Raw genomic sequence first — 27,480 nt, 5'->3', positions numbered from 1 at the left:
CCATGCTTTACGCTTTGAGTTTTTTGTTTCTCTTTGGCAATTTGACAGGCCAGAAAAAAAAAAAAAGTTATCTTTTTCTACTATTGTTTTGCATTTTTTGACTATCAGTGAGGCTGACCACTTTTCAGGTTTATTTACATTTTTGTTCCCTATTCTGAAAACCACTCATGTCTTTTACCCATTTCTTAATGTTTTTCTGATAAGTTTGAATGATCACTTCATATATATTTGTTATTTGGACAAAATAAACAAATACCTGCTTGACTTACCATAAGTAAAAATGGAAATTTACTCTGAGGACTTAGGAATATCTCTCATGGAGGCTACATAGAAGGATTTAATTAAGCCTCAGGAATGGACTCAGGATCAGGAACTGGAGTGTTATATTGAGGTTGGGAAGTCCTCTTGATCCACATTTTGTCTCCTCCTGTCTGCCTGTCAGCATCATTCTGCTTATTACTATAAAATCAATTGTTATTGCTTCTTGGTCCACATGGTAGAAAATGGTCACCACCAAAGGTACCAGAGCACAACTCCACTATTCAAAAGAGCAGCCAGCAGAGGTGAGAATCCTCGACTTAATTCTAAATTCCTGGGTCAGGTGGTCAGTTGAATGAAGGTCAGATTGGACTAAGACGGCCAATTAGACTAAACCAGGTAGATAAGAGTGAAAAGGTTCCCAGGAAAGTAGTGTGACTAGCACACTCTACAAAGCTGTTCTAAAAGTTTCAAAACCAAGAACATTACTATGCTATTATATTATACATAACTATTATATTATTAATTTTAATGGTCACTGCTATACTTATGAAATGACCTTTTTCTAATGCCTTACATAAATGGGATAACTATAAATATTGAGATATTTCATCCTAATTTAGTGTGAAAGATACATTAAGGTAGTATATTTTCTCTCCAAGAGAGACTTTGGTATCAGTTTTCACATAATTGCAGGCATAACAACTGTTGATTACAATGCTTAGTCACTGGCACAAATTCAGACTCCACTAATTAAATGGCAGCACAATTCCACTAAATTGAATAATCTAATTAAATGAATCTGGCTGGATTCATTATAAAGTGAATTTCATATGCCAAGATGGACTATAACCTGTCAGTACAGCAGCCAAGCTTAAGCTCAAATGAACAACAGTTATGAGTAGTACACTTGTGTTGCTTTCAGGCAAAACCTCACAACAAACAATCTAACCCCCAACAACCTTTTACAGAAAGATTAATAATATATCAATAAAAAGCTAAAACAAAATTACTCTCACTAAATAGTTATTACACTATAAATAAGCCAAAGCTTTTCCTTGGTGGGGAAGGCCAATGGTAAGGAGCAGGCAGAACAAGGGATGAACAGCAGTAGGCTAATTGTAGCAAGGCATCTGAGTTTATCAATCTCCAAACCTCAGTGGTTTCTGACACTGTGATGGATATCAAATCTGGGTATCCAAGGGACCTCAGAGAACATCAGAGATAAAAGGGAGCTTAGAGATCAAGATCACCTCAGCTTCCATTCTGACCTGGGGCAGCCCTGGGTCTCAAATGCCCCTACTCAAGCAAACTTTTTGGCTTCTCAATAATCTACCCAACTTCCTTTCTACTCAGTCTAACTTCTCCTGCAATTACAAGTCTCATACTTTTTTTGGATCTCTCTGTCTTACCCAATCCATCTTTATGTTGGATTCTCTGTCCCTGGAACAAGTGCTGCTTCCCTGATTTCTATTCCAGGCACTAACACTGTATTTAAAATGAGCACTTTGTTATCAGTGCTTGACCAGTCTGGCTCTGTCTCCCATCCCTCCTTGGCCTGACCAGCGTGGCAGTGCTCATGAGTGCAGCTGCCACCTTCAAGCACTGCACAACAGCTGCTGCCTCATTCCTCATATGATGGTTATTAACGTCTTGCATATGTCCTCAAATTCTCCCTTTTTGACTGCTCTGTGAAAACAGATCTGGGACCTTTAAATATTTTTCCTTTGCTGACTGGCACTGAAGTTTTTTCAGTAGAGGACACCAGAGAGACAATGACAGAGGAAAAGATTTTGCTTCCTGGTTTGGGTGTGTTCACTGCGCAGGCTCCTATTGCATAGATATAGATGGCTTCTCCAGCACCAAGCTCTAGCTGTGTTGGTAGCTTTTCCAGTGCTTCTTTAGTTTCTGCCTGAGTTCTTTTAGAAACATGGGAATCCTGTACTTCAAGAAGCAGTCTATTAGGGAACAGCCAGAATGGATACAAAAATTTTCTTGAACTGAGCTGAACTCTGCCTACCTATTCTGCTCTATCTTGGGAGTAATTTCCTTACTCAGAAGCAACACAGAATGACAGCCTTCTTTCACATGATACCATCTCAGATATTTGAATACAAATATCTTGCTTTTCCTTAGCTTCCTTTTTACTAGATTAAAAATATGCAGCTCCAGTCGGGCATAGTGGTTCACACCTGTAATCCCGGCATTTTGGGAGGCAGAGCCAGGAGTTCAACACCAGTTTGGCCAACATGGTAAAACTCCGATTGTACTAAAAACACAAAAATTAGCCAGGCATGGTGGTAGTGCGCCTGTAATCCTAGCTTCTTGGGAGGCTGAGGCAGGAGAATCACTTGAACCTGGAAGGTGGAGGTTGCAATGAGCTGAGATTGCGCCACTGCAATCCAACCTGAGCAACAGAGCGAAACTCTGTCTCAAAAAAAAAAAAAAAGAAAAGAAAAAAAAAAGAAAGAAAAAATTCAGCCATTTTAATCATCTCCTACAAGAACTCCCAACATCTTAATCATCTTCTGAATGCACCTCCCTCTCCAGCTTTATCAGTGTTCTTTGTAAAGTACTGCCCCAGTAACAAAACACAATGCCCTTGATGCAGTCTGACAATCAACATGACAATCCCAATATAATGAAATGGAACTGTTTCTTGCTGTAATCAGATGCTGCACTTCTCTTCAATTAGTTAGGAGCCATACTAGCTTCTAGAATCCATCATTCATGAGTGGATCAACAGAAACTCCCAGATCCCTTGTACAGAACTACCAAACCAGGACTCACTCATCCTATACATACTTTTCGCCCCCATTAAGAGAAACAACCTTTTCCTAGCATTGCTAAATCAGTTTTGTTCCTACTACTCTTTTTTTTTTTTTTTTTTTTTTTGAGACAGTCTCGCTGTACTACCCAGGCTGGAGTGCAGTTGCGCAATCTCCGCTCACTGCAAGCTCCGCCTCCCGGGTTCACACCATTTTCCTGCCTCAGCCTCCCGAGTAGCGGGGACTACAGGTGCCCCCCACCACGCCCAGCTAATATTTTTGTATTTTTAGTAGAGATGGGGTTTCACAGTGTTGGCCAGGATGGTCTCGATCTCCTGACCTCGTGATCTGCCTGCCTCAGCCTCCCAAGGTGCTGGGATTACAGGCATGAGCCACCGTGCCCAGCCTGTTGTTAATACTCTTAAAGCAATGGTTAATATGTGCTTACTAAGCCCAGATTAGTCTGGTGCAGTGTGGGATGAGAATAGTAAGACTCCAGAAAAAGACAATTCCACAGGACCTACAATGATATTTTATGTTTTGACACTGCTGGGCACAGGTACAGTTCATAATGTTCATATCAGTAATAATACTAAATACTTCCAATACTACATATATGTATATATTATAAATAGCACTTTGGACAACTCGTTAATTGAAGCCTTACTAATGTTCCACAGACAATACACAGAGTGACTAGTTCAAGAAACATATATGTAGCTATGGCAATCTAGCCATTTCATTCTATAAAACAATAATTATATTGCAGTAGTATGAAAAGCCATTAAAAATTTCTAATATCTCAAAATTATGCATTTGAAACTGATCAATGGTGACATCCAAATCTGACAGATTAAAAAACCATGTATATAAGTCAAAAGTGATGTGATTAAGTAAATAACATGACTTCATTATAGGACGTCATGCTAATAAATCTCTTTCTAAATATACCCTGAACTAGCGTGAATTAGTCTCAGTTATGATATTATATACTAAGACACATTTTATTCTAAGATACAGTTAGCTAACATCTTTCAACTATCCTAAATATCTAAGATTTCCTGTTTTCAGAACATATTTATAACAAGCTTGTCTATAAAATGCTACTAAAACAAACCAGATATGCATAATACTTTTAATAACTTTTATTATTGTTCATTTAGCTATCAATCATCAGAATTCCTCTAAAGTAAGTCCTCCCTAAAACCATGTCATCAGCATCTTTTCTCAGCTATATTTATTTTCTTCCTTATCAGATGTCATTGCATAAACTTCAGTTCTGGCCTCAAATTCTAATTTAACCATTATAATGTATTTCTCTCTCTTCCTTAGTGTATAAGTGTACAAGACTATATCCTTTTCTATTATGGTACAGCCTGGAGGGCAGCTTATAATGAACCCAATAAGGTGTCAGATGTTCCTGTTCTAGCTCAAATTACTTTTTATGTTTTTCAGAGGGAAATAAAGTTTCCTCGTAAATATCTATTGCTGAGGAACACTTATAAGTGAGGCTCAATAGTGTCTTGGAAATTCAGTGACCCCCAAGACAAAACTACCCTGTTTCTGGACAAGGGGACTGTGGCAGATATAGCTAAACATGTGCTAGAATCCATTCTTCCTTTTCCCACAGTAACGAAGTTATAGCTAGAATGTGGTTTCCTGGCCAGGACTACATATCTCAGCCTTCTTGAAGCTAAATGTGGCCATGTGACATATTCAATAAAATGTTCAATGGAACACGAACACCAGATATGTAACACTCCAGGCCTAGGCCATAACATCTTGCAAGACTCAAACATCCTCCGTGCACTTTTGCTTTTGGAAGTCACATGTAGAAGATGACAAGGAACAGGTCAGCTTAGGTCCCTGAATGACTGTGTGGAGCAGAGCTACTGTTTGACCTGTAGAGTTCATCACAGAACCATTTCCTAAGAGGGAAAAAACTGGCTTTAACAATAGCTGCGCGTGGTGACTCATGCCTGCAATCCCTGCACTTTGGGAGGCCAAGGCAGGTGGATCACCCGAGGTCAAGAGTTGGAGACCAGGGCGACCAATATGGTGAAACCCCGTCTCTACTAAAAATACAAAAATTAGCTGGGCGGGGTGGTATGTGCCTTAGTCCCAGCTACTCAGGAAGTTGAGATAGGAAATTTGCTTGAACCTGGGAGGCAGAGGTTGCAGTGAGCCAAGACTGCAGAACTGCACCCCAGCCTGGGTGACAGAGTGAGACTCAGTCTCAAATAAATAAATAAATAAATAAATAAGGTTTAATCATTGGGTCCTTCGTTTCAGTGGCACAGCTTACTCTGAACAAGAAAGATATACAAAATTTGTTTCTTAAAAAATGGTTTGAGGAAGGAAAAAGAAGGAAAAACATACACATACTAAGTTCTAATATTGGGCTAGATGAAAGATACCCATGGTTTAATGATTCCAAAGAGAAATAAACCTATTGGAATAAACACCTGTGCCAATGCACTGCCTTGAACTTTCCTTACCCAAGCCTTTTCCTTTTCACCCATCATGTCACTTCTCCCACAGGAAATGCAACTCACTACTGACTCTGATTCTTCCCTTGACTTCAGACAGGAATTCGTTCCACATCTTAGTCCTAGTATTCCCATTCTCTTCCTTCTCTCATACTTGCCAGGCATTGTGGCCTCATGGTTAGGAATAAGGCTAACACAGAAAAATGCTGAAATCTCTACGTATCTTTACATTCCTCCTGTTTTTCCATTGTGTCCATTCCTGTTATTCCAGCTCCATGTACAATAATCATGACTTCATGATTGGTCCTTATTAATGTACTCACTTATCTCATCCCACTACACATATACGGGATTGTTACATCTAAATTAGTCCTCTAGCATAACATCTGTATTAGTATTTCCAAAATCTTGATATTGAGTCTATAGACCAGAGGCTGGCCAAAACTACAGCCTATGGGCCAAATCTTGTCTGTGACCATTTCTGAAAATAAAGTTTATTGAAACACAACCATGCTTATTCATTTATGTACTATTTATAGCTGCTTTTGCACTACAATGGCAAAGTTGAGTAGTTCGGACAGAGGCCAAAGGCCACCAACAGTGAAAATGTTTACTATTTGGACCTTTATAGGAAAAGTTTACCAACCACTGATATAGACCAACATCATTTCTCATACAGACAATGACAGCTATCTCCTTATACCTCATTAGTTTAACACTAGGACAAGTACCTGTTTTAGCAGAATAAGAAATACGAAGATATACATGCCCAAAGATATAAAAGATACAGCACTTGATCGAGATTACAATGTACAGAGAAGGTACATGGGGGAATGCAGGCACGCTGGTAAGCTCAATACACAAAAAGCCCTAATACAAGGGAGTACAGAAGTACCAAATGAGCAGTAAAAAGAATAAACACTATATGGAGATAGAAGAAGGAAAGATGATTTTCATCTAGGTAATCAGGAAAGGCTCTACTTATGGAAGCAGTGATGTCAAAGCTGGATTTTTAACCAGAAATAGTATGGGCGAGTGGCAGGCCAAGAGAGCATGAGACAAAATGTTATGCTCTATAACGTGCACTACATCTCCTCTTCTATTTCAGGTTTGACCATGGATAAGCATTCTTGGAGCTTCTGTAGTATTGCTTCCTGACAGCCTCCAACAGCATTCATCTCACAATGTCTCAATCTATTTAGAAACTTTTAGTTGGCTGATCAGCCACTGAACAAGATAAGGCACAGGCAGAGCTGCTGTAACACAGAGACCTGGCCAGTAGCGGTGGCTCACACCTGTAATCCCAGCACTTTGGGAGGCCAAGGCAGGCCAATCACCTGAGGTCAAGAGTTCGAGACCAGCCTGGCCAACATGGGGAAACCCCATCTCTACTAAAAATACAAAAATTAGCCAGGCGTGGTGGCGGGAACCTGTAATCCCAGCGACTTGGGAGGCTGACGCAGGAGAATCACTTGAACCCAGGAGGGAGAGGTTGCAGTGCGCCAAGATTGCATCACTGCACTCCAGCCTGGGCAACAGAATGAGACTCCATCTCAAAAAAAAAAAAAAAAAAAAAAAAAGGATAGCCAAGAAAATACTTATATGCCAGGCAGGCAGTCCTTCAAGAATTTACGTTTCGTTAAATTTTGTTAATTATGCCCTTTAAAAATCCTGATATGAAAGTATATCTGAAATAAAACAATTAATCAAAATATGATTTGAGACTCCTGTTCACAGCCAGATGCAGTGGCTCAGGCCTGTAATCCCAGCACTTTGGGAGGCTGAGGCAGGTGGATCACGAGGTCAGGAGATCAAGACCATCGTGGCTAACACGGTTAATATGGTGAAACCCCGCCTCTACTAAAAATACAAAAAATTCGCCAGGTGAGGTGGCGGGTACCTGTAGTCCCAGCTACTCGGGAGGCTGAGGCAGGAGAATGGCGTGAACCCAGGAGGCGGAGCTTGCAGTGAGCCGAGATCGCACCACTGCACTCCAGTCTAGGAGACAGAGTGAGACTCCATCTCAAAAAAAAAAAAAAAGACTACTGTTAACTTTTAATAGAAAATGTAATATGTATAAAGGTTCTTTTTGTTAACTGTTAAAAAATCTTCAATTATTCAAAGCTCATATCACAAAAAGTAGACAAGAATGCTTCAGGTTTTCCCCCTAGATTAAGTGGAGAAGAGGAAATTGCAAAGATAAAACCTGAACAGAACACATCATTAAGGAACTTTATATACTATTTTGTTCTTTGTCATCTATCCATTCATTCATTTGTTATGTACCTACTGTGCCAGGGCAGAGATGATCACAGATGGAGAAGAAACAGTTCTGACCACAGATTGCTGAGAGTCCAGGTGGGAAAGTCATACAAGCACAACTAACTATAACGTGTGGTCAAACGATGTAAGTTCTGTAAGTATTGTGGTGCTGAAAAACAAAGTATAATTGAATCTGCCTGCAGAGATCTGAAGAGACCTCATGAAAACTGAAGAGGGGTCAGTGGGGGGGGGGGGGGGGGTTGGCTACTGAAATTCAGCCTTGAAAAAAGAGTAGACGTCAGGAGGGTGAAGAAGAGGGGTAAAGGGAGAGAGAGGCACTACCATGCCTATAATCCCGCCACCAAGGGCGGCTAATTTTTTGCAATTTAGTAGAGACCAGGTTTGGTTTCACCATGTTGGCCAAGACAGTCTTGATCTCCAAAAACAAACAAAATGTCTAACAAAGGAGAGAGCCCCACAGGAATACATACAGTACCACGCAGAGTCAGAGAAAAAACAAGAAGGACTTATCAAAAAGAATAATGCCTTCTTCCTTCCTCAGCACAGGAACAGGGCATTCATTATTTACTGTGATGCCCAAGAGGTTGAAAATAAGCAAATTCGGCCGGGCGCGGTGGCTCAAGCCTGTAATCCCAGCACTTTGGAGGGCGAGACGGGCGGATCACGAGGTCAGGAGATTGAGACCATCCTGGCTAACACGGTGAAACCCCGTCTCTACTAAAAAATACAAAAAACTAGCCGGGCGAGGTGGCGGGCGCCTGTAGTCCCAGCTACTCAGGAGGCTGAGGCAGGAGAATGGCATAAACCCGGGAGGCGGAGCTTGCAGTGAGCTGAGATCCGGCCACTGCACTCCAGCCCAGGCGACACAGCGAGACTCCATCTCAAAAAAAAAAAAAAAGAAAGAAAGAAAAAAAAGAAAATAAGCAAATTCATCTTTAGGTTCCAGAAATGTGATTTGGGCAATGCATTCATTATAAACAGTTATATATGCAGTTGAATATAATAACACCTGTGTCCACAGTACTTTTTTTTTTTTTTTTGAGACAGTCTCGCTCTGTCGCCCAGGCAGCAATGCAATGGGACCATCCTGGCTCACTGCAACCTCTGCCTCGTGTCTCAAAAAAGCCATCTACTCTTCAACCAATTCTCCTGCCTCAGCCTCCCGAGTAGCTCGGATTACAGGTGCCTGCCACCGCACTCAACTAATTTTTTGTATTTTTTAGTAGAGATGGGGTTTCACCATATTGGTCAGGCTGGTCTTGAACTCCTGACCTCATGATCCGCCTGCCTCGGCCTCCCAAATGCTGGGATTACAGGCGTGAGCCACCATGCCTGGCCCACAGCACTTCTTAAAAAAAATAAAAGTAAAGGAAAAAACCAGACCTAATCATCTACTCAATCTAGTAAATATCATAAGATCCTCAGGAAGAACTCGTATTTGTGGGGTGACCCTCGCCAGCCTTCAAGATTTTCCTCTCTAAAGTTTACCACAACAAAGCTTTGTGAACCTGTCAGTTTCTTGATATGAGAGTCAATGTTTTATGTCATTTCTTATTTCTGCTTACAGGCTATATGCATTTTTTTTTTTTTTTTTTTTTTTGATACAGAGTCTTGCTCTGTCGCCAGGCTGGAGTGCAGTGGTGCAATCGCAGCTCGCTGCAACCTCCGCCTCCTGGGTTCAAGCGATTCCCCTGTCTCCGCCTCCCAAGTAGCTAGGATTACAGGCACGCGCCACGATGGGGGCTGGTTAATTTTTTGTATTTTAGTAGAGACCGGGTTTGGTTTCACCATGTTGGCCGAGACGGTCTCGATCTCCTGATGGCGTGATCTACCCACCTTGGCCTTTGTCCCAAAGTGCTGGGATTACAGGCATAAGATACTGCGCCCGGCCAGCTATATGCATTTCAAGTCTAGCCCCGTATCTTGCCTCTCTTTCACTGTTCCCTATTTCTTGCCCTCAAATCTATTTAAAAAAAATTATCTTCAATAGACCTTGTTTATCATGTAGATTTCATAGATCATTTCTCATCAATATTGTGAATCCTGAACAGAAATCTATTCCCTAAAGAGCTACCAAAATACAAACCTGGTCTGCAATACTTGTGGTGAACCTGTAATTAAGGTAAAAATTATATAAAATCAACACCATTTGGAAGTTTATGAAACAGGAAACTCTCAGAGCAAATGGATTTATAGGGCTTGGTAGTTGATGCAAACTATATTTAAACTCAGGTGGGGATGAGGTAGCAAGGAAATAGGAAGATTTAGAGCAGGTGAGGGCAGCAGGAAGAAAAGAGGAATCTATTTCCATAAGTGAGGAGAGTGAGTAACTTCAGTACTACCACCTTTCTTTAAGAGAGAACTATAGCATCAAAATTAGATTCTTACAGCAACGCCATGCAACACAATCAATATGTATTGAGCACCTTCGATGGGCAAAACAGCAAAAAGACAAAGTGAACAAGAAAGACTGGTCTGCCACACTTCTACAATGAACTACTTAGAATATATTTGTTCAAATATTAAAGAGTTGATTTTTATTTAAAACCTTATTTATGCATTATTTTTTTCCCATTCAAAGATGCTTCTGGAAAAATGGGTGATGACTAGAGGAAAATGAAGGCAGAGAAGATGAAACTATGAGTACTGTAAATACATAACATGCATGGTATAGGTCTTTCACATTTGTTAGAGGTGGGTCAAAAATCTGATCCTCAGCGTTCTGACAGCCATCACATAACAACACCACTGCCTATACTCTTCACTGTCTGTATAATATACCCTGCATCTGCTCTGGAGAAACCCAACTATTCTAAGACCAGACAGCAATTTCTTCCATGGGTCCTCTTAATGGGTACCTTTTAACTGACTACCGTGTTTCATCAACCTCTTTTTTAAAAGGTATATGCCAATGTGGAAAATTCAGTGAAAATATGTGGGAGAAGGATCCTATGCTACAAATTAAATACACAGCTCAGAGAACAGAGAGCTGGTATGTGTTTAAAAAACAAGGAAAATTAATACTGTTAAAGTAAATGGGATAAAAAAAGATTCTTCTAGAATATGGCTGAGATAATGCTGTTTTGCTCATTACCTAACGGTTGATAACTTGTAGGATAACCTAAGATGTCTATTATATAATGGTTTTAGGGTTCTGAAGATAATCCTGAATAAGAAAGATTTCACAGATAAAAACACTGGTAACAGAATGCAGCATTAGAGACAGACTTACTCTAATTCATTATGATATGCGAACCCCATCAAATACATTTTCTCTTTTTTTTTGAGACAGGGTCATGCTCTTGTTTCCCAGGCTTAAGTACAATGGTGTAACACAGTTCACTGCAGCCTCAACCTCATGGGTTCAAGCGATCCTTCCACCTCAGCCTCCTAAAGTAGCTGGGACTACAGGCAGGTACACACCACCACGCCTGGCTAATTTTTTTTTTTTTTTTTTTTCTTTTTCTTTTTTGGAGACGGAGTCTGGCTCTGTCGCCCGGGCTGGAGTGCAGTGGCCGGATCTCAGCTCATCGCAAGCTCCGCCTCCCGGGTTTATATGCCATTCTCCTGCCTCAGCCTCCCGAGTAGCTGGGACTACAGGCGCCCGCCACCTCGCCCGGCTAGTTTTTTGTATTTTTTAGTAGAGACGGGGTTTCACCATGTTAGCCAGGATGGTCTCAATCTCCTGACCTCGTGATCCGCCCGTCTCGGCCTCCCAAAGTGCTGGGATTACAGGCTTGAGCCACCGCGCCCGGCCATGCCTGGCTAATTTTTTGTGTTTTTTGTTTGTTTGCTCGTTTGTTTTTGTAGAGACAAGGTCTCGCTATGTTGCTCAGGCTGGTCTCAACCCTGTGGGCTCAAGTGATCCTCCTGCCTTGGCCACCCAAAGTGCTGGGATAACAGGCGTGAGCCACCGTGCCCAGCCAAGTTTCAATTTCTTTTGAAAGGAAAAACAGTGGCCAGGCATGGTGGCTCACACCTGTAATCCCAGCACTTTGGGAGGCTGAGGAGGGCGGATCACGAGGTCAGGAGATCGAGACCATCTTGGCTAACACGGTGAAACCCCGTCTCTACTCAAAATACAAAAAATTAGCCGGGCGAGGTGGTGGGCGCCTGTAGTCCCAGCTACTCGGGAGGCTGAGGCAGGAGACTGGTGTGAACCCGGGAGGCGGAGCTTGCAGTGAGCGGAGATCGTGCCACTGCACTCCAGCCTGGGCGACAGAGCAAGACTCCGTCTCAAAAAAAAAAAAAAAAGAGGAAAAACAGTTATTACAACCACTAAGTAAAACTACCACTCTATTGACTGCCTAAGATCATAAAAGATAATTTTTCAATCATTAAGACTATTCTAACATTGACAATACTTTGTTCAATGGTATATTTATATTCCCCTGGTAAAACAACAAAATGGCAATTTTAGGGATGAAAAGGACTTTTAAGATCAGTTAGACATATGTCTTTGTTTTGAGAAGGTGACAAAACAGGCCCAAATATACTGAATGACTTCGGCTAAGTTCACAGGGCTAAGTGGTGGCAGGGCCAGGTTGGCAGGCATTCACGTGTCGCATTGCTAGCCTAACACCAACCAAATTAGTTGTTCACTTCTATTCCATGAACCAAACGCATTTAGTTTACATAGCAGATGTTAGTTAGATTAATCAATATTTAGCTTGAGGTTTTCTACCTTAGTTTCACAGGTACCTCATTCAACAAATATCTTTCTGCCAAGACACAAATGATTTCCTAGCTTAGAATTTGCTGTAAAACAGCACTAATACCATTTAATCATAACAAAAAAGCAAAATCTAAAAAAAAAAAAAAAAAACACTAATACTTAAGTGCTGCAAAGGTGGTAATATTTAATATTTAATAGACAAACTGGTCTAGCATTACTTTGAGATAAAAGCATCAATGTCTTTTCCATAGTGTAAATACAATCGCCAACACACAACCAATTGCTCTCCTCAGGAGAGGGCCCTGAAGTTAGTTTTATGGAATAGAATACAATGCACCAACTGCAAATACAAGAGATAATAGGAACATGTCTTTTTTTTTTTTTTTTTTTTTTTTTTTTTTTTTTTTTTTTGAGACGGAGTCTGGCTCTGTCACCCAGGCTGGAGTGCTGTGGCCGGATCTCAGCTCACTGCAAGCTCCGCCTCCCAGGTTCACGCCATTCTCCTGCCTCCGCCTCCCAAGTAGCTGGGACTACAGGCGCCCGCCTCGTCGCCCGGCTAGTTTTTTGTATTCTTTAGTAGAGACGGGGTTTCACCGTATTAGCCAGGATGGTCTCGATCTCCTGACCTTGTGATCCGCCCGTCTCGGCCTCCCAAAGTGCTGGGATTACAGGCTTGAGCCACCGCGCCCGGCCGGAACATGTCAAACAAGAACGATATGTTCATTAAATTAAAAAGATGAAAACAATTTCTAAATTGACATCTTGTGGTGGAATTTAAACATCCATATGCTTTGTTTCTAGAAGTTAAAAAAAGCACACTCGATACTTAAGCTGCTTTGCAAAGTGCTTCATGCAAAAATTTTTTAAACACAGCTTATGAAGGGACTCAAATGCTGTACTGGGGACATGAAATCGTATCAGGGAGTTTCTCAATCTAAGTAGCAGAAAACCCAAATTAAGAAAGGCACATTTAAGCAAGGGCTTTCTGTTTAGATGTAATTCACCAAGCACCACAAATACTCAAAGCTGAGTCCTTGTGCACAGAAACATCAGCAGGAGCCATGGATTGCCCTGACAACCACTCAGCTAGAGTGCTGACAAGCAGAGATGCTGCCACCGGAACGCGATTATGGCCACTAGGCCATGCCTTGCCCAAAGATAATACAATATGTTATTGCTCTACTACACTTCAGACTAAATGTGTTCTTTAAAAAACAATTCTGTATATCCATGTCAACAAACTGTTTTTTTTTTCCCTCACCCAGAAAACACTAGCAGACAATTGGTCACATACAATATGAAGGATGAGAATTGTGTATTTTTCAAAGTTATTAAATGCTCCTATAAGGCACACTCATAGAAGTGTGAAAGACTTCAGAAAGACCAATTATAGTTGGGAACACTTATTTGAAATACTGCTTATGACAAGTCCTTGCAAGCTAAGATTTTATGAGCTGTCAGGTCACAAACGAGTTTTTCTAGCTGCTTCACAGGCTCTAGGGGTCTGAATGTTTATGGGAAAAATATATAGAAATAATACTTACCTTTAGCCATAGGACATTTCATAACAAGTGGGAAAACCACGAAAGAGTGAAACCTTAGAATGGAAAATGTCCCGATAGCCAGGTAATTTGATTAGCAGAAAATGGTTTAGTAGTCCTAGCTAAAACTCCTAAAGAGCCAGAATATTTCTATCGGTTTCCTCATGGTAAAATTTAAAAGCTGCATCTAAAGGAGCAGCATTTCCACTTCTCAAGTTCTGAAAATTGTCTTTATAGCTGGACAGTTGGCTTAAAACAAAAATTTGCAAGTTAGAAACATTCAAACATAAGGCTTCTTACGATGACTCCTAACTACTGTTTCCCTGTTATTAGGCCTAATAAGCCCGATGGCACCATTTTCTTTTAAAAGGGTATCCACATTCCTGCTGAGGTATGCAATGGCTCCACCCTAGATAGCATCAGATGGGAAATATGGAGAAAAGGGATTGGAGTTGATAATTTGAGAAAGAGCAGCCAGTCGCGGGATCCGTAACAATGCTACTCAACGTATTAAATGGACTTAATAGAAAACACCTGGGGCTGGTCATGGTGGCTCACGCCTGTAATCCTCGCACTTTTGGGGGGCCGATGGGGGCTGATCACAAGGTCAGCAGTTCGAGACTAGCCAGTCTGGCCAACATGGTGAAACCCTATCTCTACTAAAAATACAAAAATTAGCCGGGTGTGGTGGCAAGCGCCTGTAATCCTAGCTACTGGGGAGGCTGAAGTAGAAGAATCGCTTGAACCCAGGAGGCGGAAGTTGCAGTGAGCCGAGATCACGCAACTATACTTCAGTCTGGGTAACAGTGCAAGACTCTGTCCAAAAAAAAAATAATAATAATCTGTGTTTAAAATGGTGTGTGAAAGGGGTTCCTTGTATTGGGTTGTTTTAATGTTTGGTATATCTTTGACTATGAAATGCAACACTTAACAGTAAAAGTAACAATCTTTAAAAGTATAAAAAGCCCATCTCCCCAATGACTTTATAAGTCTACCATTTTACATTTTAGGGAGTTTGCTCCTTTTCTTACATTTTAGTAACAACATGGCCTTCCTCATTCTCTTTCAAACATTCCGGGAATTGATTTTCTAAATGCATTTAATCCTTTGGTCACAAACTCAATGAAAAGGAAAAAAAACTCATTTAAATATTCCCTGCATCAACTGAAACTTAAGCCCTGAGACAGTTGGAGGAAAAGGAGGGGAAGGGGAAAAAAAGAACAAAATAAACAGGAAATGAAAGTGACAAGAGAATCACACTGCTTACTTTGGGCTTTTAAGCCTTCAACAATCTGAAACTAATCTAACAGCGTGGGGGAGGAACAAACTAAAACTCAGAAAACAGCTCCCTCCCCAATCACACACACCCTGAAGGCTTTTTTTAAAGGCTGTCTTTCCTCATCTGGGTCAGAGTTTGCGCTCCCGGGCTTCTGTCAGGCTCCATCGCAATCCTCGTTAAACTCCGTTTCCGAGTTTCCCCCTCTTGTCTTTTTTGGTGCACATTCACTCTCTCCTCCTCCTTCAAGCCACGGTTCTCCACAGACCACAATACAACGGTGTCAGGCCAACTGTTACTCACCAGCCCACACTCATGATTCACCCGTCTCTCGGGTGTCTGAACAAAACGCGAGTTTTTCTTCCCTCTGGGAAAGGGAGGTGCTCGCAGATTTCAGGACGGAAATTTCACTCTTCTGCGACAGTCCACACCCGGGACGGTCACTGCCCGGTTCATCGTTTTCGGGCTCCTTAGGGGCTCCGCCACTGATTACCGAGAGGGAACCCGCCCCGCGGCGCAGCGGCTTTGGAAACTTGCTCCTGCCCCCGGGCTGCAGCCCAGAAACTGCCTCCCAGGTTATTCTGCTGCTCCCAGGCCGAAGTCTGGTGGTCCCCACACCCCATCTCGGCCGGGTGAGGCGCCCCCAGCCGCGGCGCTCCGGCTTCACCTTCCCCGGGCCCGCAGTCTTGACCTCAGCCCTGGCCTCCGTGACCCACTTCGGCCCCCCGGCCACCAGCTGTTGGGACCACCCCGCGTGCGGAGCCCGGCAGCTAGCAAAACGCAGTCGACTGCGCGGCCGCTCGGCTTTTGCTCCCGCCAAAGTTGTCCAACGCAAACTTTGCACCCGCCTACTCCGGACCCCAAGGCCCCGCACCCGCTCTTACCTGGGGCGGCGGCGGCAGCGGCCACGGGCTCGCTGGGCCCCAGGTGCCAGGGGTCGACAGCAGCCGCGCGCGCCACCGCCAGAGGCCCCTCGGGAGCATCCTCCCGTCCGGGCGTGCAGCTCCCGCAGGCGTCACCCGCGCATCCTCCCTCAGCCGGGCTCCTCGTCAGCGCCTGGCGGCTCCGAGCTGTGGGCGCTCCCGCCCCGCGCCTCCCCGCCCAGCCTGCTCGCTCAGCGCGCCGCGGCTCCAGCTGGGGCGGGCTCACGGGAGGGTGTGTCCTTGTTTCCACTTGTCGGCTCTCTACGCATCCGGGCGCAAGACTGTTTTCTTTCCTCTGACGAAAAAAAAAAAAGGAAAAGAAAAGAAAAAAAGAGCGGGAGCCAGAGAGCGAACCGCCGTCTGCATCTTAGGTGTCGAGGGCCCCCTCCTCCTCCAGCAGAAGCCCCTCTGGAATGAACAGTAGCAGGCGTCGCACACCTTGCGAGCTCCAGATTTTAAAACTCGCTGTTAATTCCCGGCGCTGCGTGCTCTGAGCGCCGTCTTCTCCATCCAACCCGCACGGGGAGAGAAGTGGGGTATGAGAGGAAAAGAGCGTCCAGCATCTGGAGGGGGCAGGGCCGCTCAGGAAGTTGGTCTTCTCCACTGAGCTTGGAGAAGACAGAGCGAAGCAGGTCGGCGGAGGCCCCCCACCTCTGCAACCTCCAAGGCCTCTGCCCGGGGCTGTGGCGCCGGGCCCCTGCTCACTGGCGAGCACGGTGTCAGGCGGGCAGCCCTGGGCCTACCCCTGTGGAGGTTTGTAGTTCACGGTATAGTGGCCCAAACCCGAGCTTTTTGGGAGAGTGTCTCTCACAGAATTGACTTCTCTTTTGAAGCTCCTTTTTAATTGAAGAAGCTTCGGAACCGGAATTGAGTTTTTCTAATTACTGGGAAATCGAATACTTTATTTTGAGACTACTTATTTTTGAAAAAAAAAAAAAAAAAAAAAAAACCAAAGGCATTTAAGAGCAACCTAAACCAAGCTTTCGCACAGCTAGCTTACAGTACGGTAGTTAGATAAAATATTGGATGCCCAGTTAAACTTGAATTGTAGATACAAATAGTGTTTTAGTATAAGTATGTCCCAAGTATTGCATGGGTCACATTTATTCTTTTAAAAATGAAATATCTGGGATATACTAAATTATTTGGTGTTTAACTGAATTCAAATTTAACTGGGCACCCCGCATTTTTATCTGCTGAATCAGCAAGAGGCTTCAGTTAATGAATCAAAGTTGGCAAACACGCAACAAGTGGCAAATCACTCCTGGCGGTCTCCTTTCTTTATTGAAAAGAGAAAGAATCGCAAGTTTCTACGATAGTAAAAAACTTTGGACGGGCGTGGTGGCTCAAGCCTGTAATCCCAGCACTTTGGGAGGCCGAGACGGGCGGATCACGAGGTCAGGAGATGGAGACCATCCTGGCTAACATGGTGAAACCCCGTCTCTACTAAAAAATACAAAAAACTAGCCGGGCGAGGTGGCGGGCGCCTGTAGTCCCAGCTACTCGGGAGGCTGAGGCAGGAGAATGGCGTAAACCCGGGAGGCGGAGCTTGCAGTGAGCTGAGATCCGGCCACAGCACTCCAGCCTGGGCGGCAGAGCAAGACTCTGTTTCAAAAAAACAACAAAAAAAACCTTCATCACCATTAAAGACTGATTCACCTGTGTTAACTTAGCGTCTCTCTCTTTCAAAATACAGTTGCCCTAGATGGAGAGTGACACATTAAACTTTAAGTTCATATGGGAAGGTAAATTACCTTACCTGAATCTTTTCCTCCTATTAGCTAGTGCTCCAAGTAAAAGAAACGTGTATTTTTTGTTTTTGTTTTTGTTGTTGTGAAGGGTTTTTGTTTAATAGATCTGAAAAGAATGCCTATACAAAGAATTGACATGAGAAAGCATTGATTCAACACTCATGAGCTAGGTTCTGAAAGGTGTAAAAAATTACCTAAACATTTTTAGAAATTGGAAACTACAACTAAAACTGATAAAAATCCCTATTAACATTTATGAAGAATCTCGGTAAGATTCTTTCCACAATTTTTATTAAACCAGAGAGCCGGCCAGGCGCGGTGGCTCACGCCTGTCATCCCAGCACGCACTTTGGGAGGCCGAGATGGGCGGATCACAAGGTCAGGAGTTCAAGTCCAGCCTGACCAACATGGTGAAACCCTGTCTCTACTAAGAACACAAAAGTTAGCCCGGCATGGTGGAACGCGCCTGTAGTCCCGGCTACTCGGGAGGCTGAGGGAGGAGAATTGCTTGAACCCGAGAGGCAAAGGTTGCAGTGAGCCGAGATCGCCCCACTGCACTACAGCCTGGGCAACAGAGCAAGACTATGTCTCAAAAAAAAAAAAAAAAAACCAGAGAGCCTCATCTGGCAGCTCTTGGGTTCCTCGTCTGCGAAACAGAAGTGAGGGGATTCCCCTGACCTCATGTTGTTAAGTGTTCTATCCATCCCCACTACACCCCAGCTTCTTAATGAAGCAGGTCTCCATCCTTGTAACTTGAGAGGCTGTGAATCATTCTATAGATGTCGGTCTTCTGGTACCGCTCTTCACATTCCCTCTACCTACCAGGTCTTCTGCTGCATTCTAGAAACATCATATACTATTGATTGCAAATCTATAATAAGCAATATAAGACAATGACTGACAGGGGGAAAATGTTTTTTAAGTTACAAACTCAATCCACTTGTTGCATTTCAAAAGTGCAATACTTTTCTTTATTCATCAGTGAAAGAAGTTAGAAATTAACTTCCGCAAAAATCAGCAACTGGCAAACAAATTTCCTTGAAAGTCACAGTCACATATTTAGTGCATCCGCGAAAAGAACAGGGGCAAGACAATTTCCACCCACTTTCATGAGTTTCATCAAACACTGAGCCTACTCAAGGGTGGAGAGAAAGGGTGACTTTCAAAAAGGAGTATGTTATTAAATAAGGCATTTACTATATTCTTTCCTAAAAGCACCCCATATAGGGAACATGTTTTTTAAGCTAGATCTAAGAAGTCGAATATGGATTCAATCCACGCTTCTCCTCTTAAGGACTAACCACTGGTTAATGAATCAAAAAAAAAAAAAAAAAAAGAAAGAAAAGAAAAAGGACTAAAAAACAAACCCTATAGGCCGGGCGTGGTGGCTCAAGCCTGTAATCCCAGCACTTTGGGAGGCCGAGACGGGCGGATCACGAGGTCAGGAGATCGAGACCATCCTGGCTAACACGGTGAAACCCCGTCTCTACTAAAAAATACAAAAAAATTAGCCGGGCGAGGTGGCGGGCGCCTGTAGTCCCAGCTACTCGGGAGGCTGAGGCAGGAGAATGGCGTGAACCCGGGAGGCGGAGCTTGCAGTGAGCTGAGATCCGGCCACAGCACTCCAGCCTGGGCGGCAGAGCGAGACTCCGTCTCAAAAAAAAAAAAAAAAAAAAAAAACCCTATAAACACTCCTCCTCCAAAAAAGAGAAAAAATAAAACCCCACTAAGATGTCCCAGATTACCCTCCAGAATGGACTCAGGGAGCAGCTTCAACAATTCCGATTAGTCTGTTACAATCATCACAAGCATGCCTTGCTTTTAAGTAAAAACAAAACTGTTTTTTGAAACAAAAACCAAAAATGACTACTGATCACTTTTCTAATAATACACAATTACTCAGAAGTAACTAGCATTGGGAGGGAGAAGGGGGCCATACCTATAATCCCTGTCTCACACGGATGCGTGTGGGTTGGTGCAGGGTATTTGTCATTGTTGCAGAAATGAATTTTAATGTTTAATCTTTGGTTTGATTTAAACATTGCTTTTAGTATGATGCCTACACCAGCTGTGCAGAAAGGGCTCTGGAGAGATGTTCACAGCAGCATAGGCTTGCAGCTCTTCTTCAGTTCTGGAGGCTCCAGATCAGCCAATATTGCTTTGTCAAATCCATTCTTTAGGTCTTGCTGTGTGGGTGCAGGACTGTCCATACAGTTGACAGCCTTCAGGTTGTGGGCTGGCTTTTCGGCAGTCTCTGAAGTGATAGGCTTCTGTTTGTTTTTGGTAATTTTCTCAATAATAGACGGATCATCTCTGAGATCAATTTGGGTCATGACAAGCAAGAAAGGAGTCTTTGGGCAGTGGTGAGTTATCTCAGGCCCTCACTTTTCTTTCATACTTTAAAATGAACATGGAGAGACCACTGAGAAACAGACTAGAAATATATCTGTTGTGGATAACTCTGCAGTTATAATCTGTCATAATCTTCTTGCCCGGCAGTATTAAAAGTCCAGGAGTATATGGCTCTGCACCAATCCTAACTGTGAATGCATAGTTGTCGAAAACAGTCTGTACCTATTAGGATGGAAATTTGTTGTGTAGGATATCAGGAGACATGTTTTACCAACAACTCCATTGACCACAACAATGCACCTAATAGTCTGCATTGTTGAAATAGTTTTGTATCCACTTTAAATATTTGAAATTTGATGTTGACCTCAGCTTCTCCAGAAAAGAGTTTTATTAGGAAGAAGGGGATTGGAGAAGACGAGGAGGAGATGTCCATTTTGCAGCACAGAATCTGGCCACAAAGATGGGATCAGCAAATGGCTGTGGGAGAAGCTCCCGACACTGCAGACAGAGCGGGTTTACCGGGAGGCACTGTCCACAAAATCGCTCAGCACACATAGATGTTTTGGGTGCACGACAAACTTTCCCACAGTATATAGGACTCTTGATGAGACAAAACGATTACTCAGTGTGAGCTAGTTCATAAGTATTATATGTCACAGCCTTTTCACATTTGAATCTCTGATCTCGCTTTCAAAAAAAATTTGTAAACAGCTCTATTAAGGTATGATCTACATAATTTTGACTTATTAAAAGTTATTTTTGGGCCGGGCGCGGTGGCTCAAGCCTGTAATCCCAGCACTTTGGGAGGCCGAGACGGGCGGATCACGAGGTCAGGAGATCGAGACCATCCTGGCTAACACGGTGAAACCCTGTCTCTACTTAAAAAAAAAAATACAAAAACTAGTCGGGCGAGGTGGTGGGCGCCTGTAGTCCCAGCTCCTCGGGAGGCTGAGGCAGGAGAATGGCGTAAACCCGGGAGGTGGAGCTTGCAGTGAGCTGAGATCCGGCCACTGCACTCCAGTCCGGGCGACAGAGTGAGACTCCGCCTCAAAAAAAAAAAAAAAAAAAAAAAAAAAGTTATTTTTGGCAAATTTACAGAGTTATGCAACCGTCACCACAATCAATTAGAACATTTCCATCACTCTAGAAAGATTCCTCAGCCTCATTTGCATCACTCTCCATTCTTACCTCCAGCCCCAGGCAACTACTAATCTACTTTCCGTCTCTCTAGGAAGCAAAGAGCAAGCTGAGCTGGAGATACATTTACTTTGGGTTTAGTGGGATATTTTTGTGCGGTTCACGGTCATTTCCATGTATCGTTAAGATATTGCTAGTCATGCCCATGTAGGAATGGCTTCCAGGAATACTCCTGTTATCCATTGGGCCTCCCACTTTGATTGAATTTTAATGGTAAATAGAGGAGGATATTCCTTTCCCTATTCTGCCTCCATGTCCTGGACCTCCATTTCTAATAGAGTCATAAAGAACTCTGTACCCAAATGAGAGTACACATTATTTCAAACACATATGGATGATTCACAATGTAATGACCACATGGTAGGCCTCAAAGGGAATCTCAAAAGTGACCTTAAACTTGCTAACATATAAGCTATGTTCATGAAATTAAATACAAGAAATTAGAGTTTTCTGCCTGCTTCCTGAAGAGCAAGGAGACTGGTGGTCTGGTTCTTGGGCTTCCCTAGCAGCATGGCCCCCAAATGCCAGTCTCCCCTCCTGTCTCAAAAGAAGACACCAAGACCACCTCCTGCTCTGCAACCGGAGGAGACTTCGGCCTCTGTAGGCTTGCTGAAGAAGGGCAAAAAAGAACAGCAAGAAGCAATTGAACACATTGATAAATACAAAATGAAATAGACAGACTTAATGAACAAGACATTGAGGAGATTTTGAAAGTAAAACAGAAATATAACAAACTCCGCCAACCATTTTTTTAGAAGAGGTCAGAATTGATCTCCAAAATCCTAAGTTTGGGGGTAACAACGTTTGGCAATCATCCACAAGTGTCTGCACTGGTGGGGAATGAAAACGAAGAGGCATTGCATTATTTGACCAGAGTTGAAGTGACAGAATTTGAAGATATTAAATCAGGTTACAGAGTAGATTTTTATTTTGATGAAAATCCTTACTTTGAAAATAAAGTTCTCTTCAAAGAATTTAATCTGAATGAGAGTTAATCCATCTTCAAAGTCCAGTGAAATCAAATGGAAGTCTGGAAAGGATGTGACTAAACATTTAAGTCAAATGCAGAATAAAGCCAGCAGGAAGAGGCAGCATGAGGCACCAGAGAGCTTCTTGACCTGGTTTACTGACCATTCTGATGCAGGGCCGATGACTTAGGAGAGGACATCAAAGGTGGTATTTGGCCAAACCCATTACAGTACTACTTGGTTCCCGATATGGATGATGAAGGAGAAGAAGATGATAATGAGGAGGAGGAGGAAGGATTAGAAGACACTGATGAAGAAGGGGATGAAGATGAAGGTGAAGATGATGATGATGAAGGGGAGGAAGGACAGGAGGATGAAAGAGATGACTAATAGAACACTGATGGATTCCAACCTTCCCCCTTTTAAATTTTATCCAGTCCCTGGGGGCAAGTTGTAGTCTGTTTTGTTTTGTTTTTGCCTCTTGTGCTCAGTCGCCTTATTCTTGAGGTCTCCTTTTTCTACACTTATTTGGGGGAAATATCTTGAGCAGAATACAATAAGAGTCTTTACCCCTTTCTGTTTGAAATTCATTTTTATCCCTTCCTGCCTGAATAAAAACTGTATGGAATCAACACCACCGAGCTCTGTGGGAAAAAAGAAAAACCTGCTCCCTTCGCTCTGCTGGAAGCTGGAGGATGCTAGGCCCCTGCGTAGCAGTGCATAGAATTCTAGCTTCTTGCCTCCTTTCTCTGTATGTTGGGCTCAGAAAGTACACTGTGTGTCTATGTGAATATGGACAGTTAGCACTGACCAACATGTATCTATTTTCTCTTGTTTAAAAAAAAAGAAGAAAAAACTCTTTTAAAATGGGGTTGGCTGGGTGCAGTGGCTCACACCTGTAATCCCAGCACTTTGGGAGGCCGACGCGGGTGAATCACCTGAGGTCAGGAGTTCAAGACTAGCCTGGCCAACATGGTGAAACCCCGTCTCCACTAAAAAAATACAAAAATTATCTGGGCACGGTGGCAGGCACCTGTAATCCCAGCTACTCGGGAGGCTGAGGCAGGAGAATCGCTTGAACCCAGCAGGCGGAGGTTGCAGTGAGCTGAGATGCGGTTGGTTGTATTAACTTCTACTTCCTGTTAGTTAGCCCTTATCTGCTTTTTTTTTCCCCTCAGCATTTAATCATTACCTGACATATTACATAATTTTAAAATCTGTCTCCCCCAACTGGAATGTAAGCTCCATGACAGAAGAGACCTTGTCTGTTTTGTTCACTGCTCTATCACCAGCACCTAAGTAGTAGGTTCTCAAATATCTGCTGAATAAACTTAATAGATCAATAATAAAACAGGACTTTAAAACTACAACCACTTATAGGGCGGGCGCAGTGGCTCACGCCTATAATCCCAGCACTTTGGGAGACCGAGGTAGGTGGATTGCCTGAGCTCAGGAGTTTGAGACCAGCCTGGGCAACATGGTGAAACCTCGTCTCTAATAAAATACAAAAAATTAGCCAGGCATGGTGGTGTGCACCTGTAATACCAGCTACTCGGGAGGCTGAGACAGGAGAATCACTTGAACCAGGGAGGCGGAGGTTGCAGTGAGCCGAGATCACTCCATTGCACTCCAGCCTGGGTGACAGAACGAGACTCTGTCTCAAAGGAAAAAAAAAAAAAAAAACTACAACCACCTTTAAAAATAATAGAAACACACAAACTTACGGTTAGTAGTACATGAGGATTTGCCAGACACTGTTCTAGGCTGATGGTAGAGTGATGAATAAAAAAGATGAGTTTCTATATTCACAAACTATATTTGACAAAGGACTAATATCCAGAATCTACAAAGAACTCAAACAAATCAACAAGAAAAACACAAATAATCCTATCAAAAAGTGGACAAAGGATGTGAATAGACAATTCTCAAAGGAAGATATACAAACAGCCCACAAATGTCAAAAAATGCTCAACATCACTAATTATCAGGGAAATGCAAATTAAAACCACAATGAGATATCAACTTACTCCTGCAAGAATAGCCGTAATTAAGAAGTGAAAAAACAATAGATGTTGGTGTGGATGTGGTGAAAAGAAAACACTTTTATACTGCTGGTGGTAATGTAAACTAGTCCAACCACTATGGAAAACAGTATGGAGATTCCTTAAAGAATTAAAAGTAGGCCGGGCGCGGTGGCTCAAGCCTGTAATCCCAGCACTTTGGGAGGCCGAGACGGGCGAATCACGACGTCAGGAGATCGAAACCATCCTGGCTAACACGGTGAAACCCCGTCTCTACTAAAAATACAAAAAAATTAGCTGGGCGAGGTGGCAGGCGCCTGTAGTTCCAGCTACTCGGGAGGCTGAGGCAGGAGAATGGCGTGAACCCGGGAGGCGGAGCTTGCAGTGAGCTGAGATCTGGCCACTGCACTCCAGCCTGGGGGCAGAGCGAGACTCTGTCTCAAAAAAAAAAAAGAATTAAAAGTAGATCTACCATTCAATCCCGCAATCCCACTACTGGGTATCTACACAAAGGAAGAAGTCATCATATGAAAAAGACACCTGCACACACGTTTATAGCAGCACAATTTGCAACTGCAAAAACATGGAACAAACCTGAATGCCCATCACCCAATGAGTAAATAAAGAAAATGTGGTATATATATATTTATATCACACACACACACACACACACACATACACACACACACCATGGAATACTACTCAGCCATAAAAAGAACAAAATAATGTCCTTTGTAGCAACTTAGATGGAGTTGGGGGCCATTATTCTAAGTGAAGTGACTCCAGAATGGAAAACCAAATATAGTATGTTCTAGCTTATAAGTGGGGGCTAAGCTATGAGGATGCAAAGATGTAAGAATGATATAATGTACTTTGGGGATTCAGGTGGGGGGAAGGTTGGGTGGGGATAAAAGACTACATATTGGGGCCAGGCGCGGTGGCTCGTGCCTGTAGTCCTAGCACTTTGGGAGGCCGGGGTGGGTGGATTGCTTGAGGCCCGGAGTTCAAGACCAGCCTGGCCAACATGGCGAAACCCCGTCTCTACTAAAAATACAAAAAATTAGCTGGGCGTGGTGGTGTGTGCCCGTAGTCCCAGTTACTCGGGTGCCTGAGGCATGAGAACCGCTTGAATCTGGGAGGCAGAGGTTGCAGTGAGCCGAGATTGCACTACTGCACTCCAGCCTGGGTGACAGAGCAAGACTCCAACTCACAAAACAAAAAAACAAACAAACCAAAACAACAACAACAAAAGACTACATATTAGGTACAGTGTATACTGCTTGGGTGTGGTGATGGGTGCATCAAAATCGCAGAAATCACCACTAAAGGACTTATCCATGTAACCAAAACCACCTGTACCCCCCAAAACTATTGAAATAAAAATAAAAATTATTTTAAAAATTGAGACTTAAGAATTTTTTTTTTTTTTTTTTTTGAGACGGAGTCTTGCTCTGTCGCCCAGGCTGGAGTGCAGTGGCTGGATCTCAGCTCACTGCAAGCTCCGCCTCCCGGGTTTACGCCATTCTCCTGCCTCAGCTTCCCGAGTAGCTGGGGCTACAGGCGCCCGCCACCTCGCCCGGCTAGTTTTTTGTATTTTTAGTAGAGACGGGGTTTCACCGTGTTAGCCAGGATGGTCTCGATCTCCTGACCTCGTGATCCGCCCGTCTCGGCCTCCCAAAGTGCTGGGATTACAGGCTTGAGCCACCGCGCCCGGCAAGAATTTTTTTTTTTAAAGATGAGTTCTGTGTTCTTACTTACACAGAACCTAATGGGGAAGCTTGTTCACCTAGTGAACAAGTAATTAAGTAAAATGACATAAAGGTTTTAATAGGAAAACTATAAGGGCGTATGGGAATATACAGCAGGGAGACCCCGCCTAGGCTAGTGGTAAGAGACAGGTTGGCATCAGTATACACTAATAACTGAAGGAGGAAGAGCAGCAAACCAGATAAAAAAGTAAAGATGAGTTTTTTTTTTTTTATTTTTTGAGACGGAGTCTCGCTCTGTCGCCCAGGCTGGAGTGCAGTGGCCGGATCTCAGCTCACTGCAAGCTCCGCCTCCTGGGTTTACGCCATTCTCCTGCCTCAGCCTCCTGAGTAGCTGGGACTACAGGCCCCGCCACCTCGCCTGGCTAGTTTTTTGTATTTTTCAGTAGAGACGGGGTTTCACCGTGTTAACCAGGATGGTCTCGATCTCCTGACGTCGTGATCCGCCCGTCTCGGCCTCCCAAAGTGCTGGGATTACAGGCTTGAGCCACCGCGCCCGGCCAAGATGAGTTCTTAGCAGGAGGAACACCATGTATACAGGCTCAGAAGTTTAAGAGGTCATAACCACTATTTTAATAAACAGGTCAAAAGCCTGAGATTGTCTTTTTTTTTTTTTTTTTTTTTTTTGAGACGGAGTCTCGCTCTGTCGCCCAGGCTGGAGTGCAGTGGCCGGATCTCAGCTCACTGCAAGCTCCGCCTCCCGGGTTCCCGCCATTCTCCTGCCTCAGCCTCCCGAGTAGCTGGGACTACAGGCGCCGCCATCTCGCCCGGCTAATTTTTTGTATTTTTTAAGTGGAGACGGGGTTTCACTGTGTTAGCCAGGATGGTCTCGACCTCCTGACCTTGTGATCCGCCCGCCTCGGCCTCCCAAAGTGCTGGGATTACAGGCTTGAGCCACCGCGCCCGGCCAAGCCTGAGATTGTCTTTTTAGAATAAACCTGATAGCAAAACAAACAAACAAAAAACAAAAACAAAAACCCCACAATTGTGGCTTACTGGTGAGCATCGAGTTTTGAAGTCTGATGGTATGTACATGTAATGAACTAAGACTACTTGCTTCTTTCTGTATACCCATCTGTACTGGATAGTCTGAAGCAAAAAAGTGTAGTTAATACATCGATCACAGTAAACAGTGGAGGTGGCAGCAGCCCACATGATAATATTTTGGTTTTCCATGTCCAGTGTGGAATAATTTCAGTGAAGGTGGAAAGT

The 27,480-nt window shown here is 43.4% G+C and overlaps 1 protein-coding gene and 2 pseudogenes across 1 annotated transcript in view; 1 reads left to right on the top strand and 2 right to left on the bottom strand.

Annotated features, from left to right (window-relative positions):
- The window catches only part of MCUB (mitochondrial calcium uniporter dominant negative beta subunit), a 117,340-nt gene extending 100,917 nt beyond the window's left edge, over nucleotides 1–16,423 (bottom strand). Inside the window, exon 1 of the mRNA XM_010375467.2 lies at nucleotides 16,175–16,423. Within this exon, the coding sequence (XP_010373769.1) occupies nucleotides 16,175–16,273 (99 nt within the window). The 5' untranslated portion in view covers nucleotides 16,274–16,423. The remainder of the gene's footprint in view (nucleotides 1–16,174) is intronic.
- Nucleotides 16,424–19,654: 3,231 nt separating this feature from the next.
- LOC104671839 lies at nucleotides 19,655–20,633 on the bottom strand (annotated as a pseudogene).
- Nucleotides 20,634–21,999: 1,366 nt separating this feature from the next.
- On the top strand, nucleotides 22,000–22,871 carry LOC104671838 (annotated as a pseudogene).
- Nucleotides 22,872–27,480: the final 4,609 nt, after the last annotated feature.

The sequence above is a fragment of the Rhinopithecus roxellana genome, chromosome 2, assembly GCF_007565055.1.
Source record: "Rhinopithecus roxellana isolate Shanxi Qingling chromosome 2, ASM756505v1, whole genome shotgun sequence".
Taxonomy (NCBI): Eukaryota; Metazoa; Chordata; class Mammalia; order Primates; family Cercopithecidae; genus Rhinopithecus; species Rhinopithecus roxellana.
The sequence above is the reverse complement of the archived record's forward strand: the minus strand, read 5'-3'. Positions and strand labels throughout refer to the sequence as shown.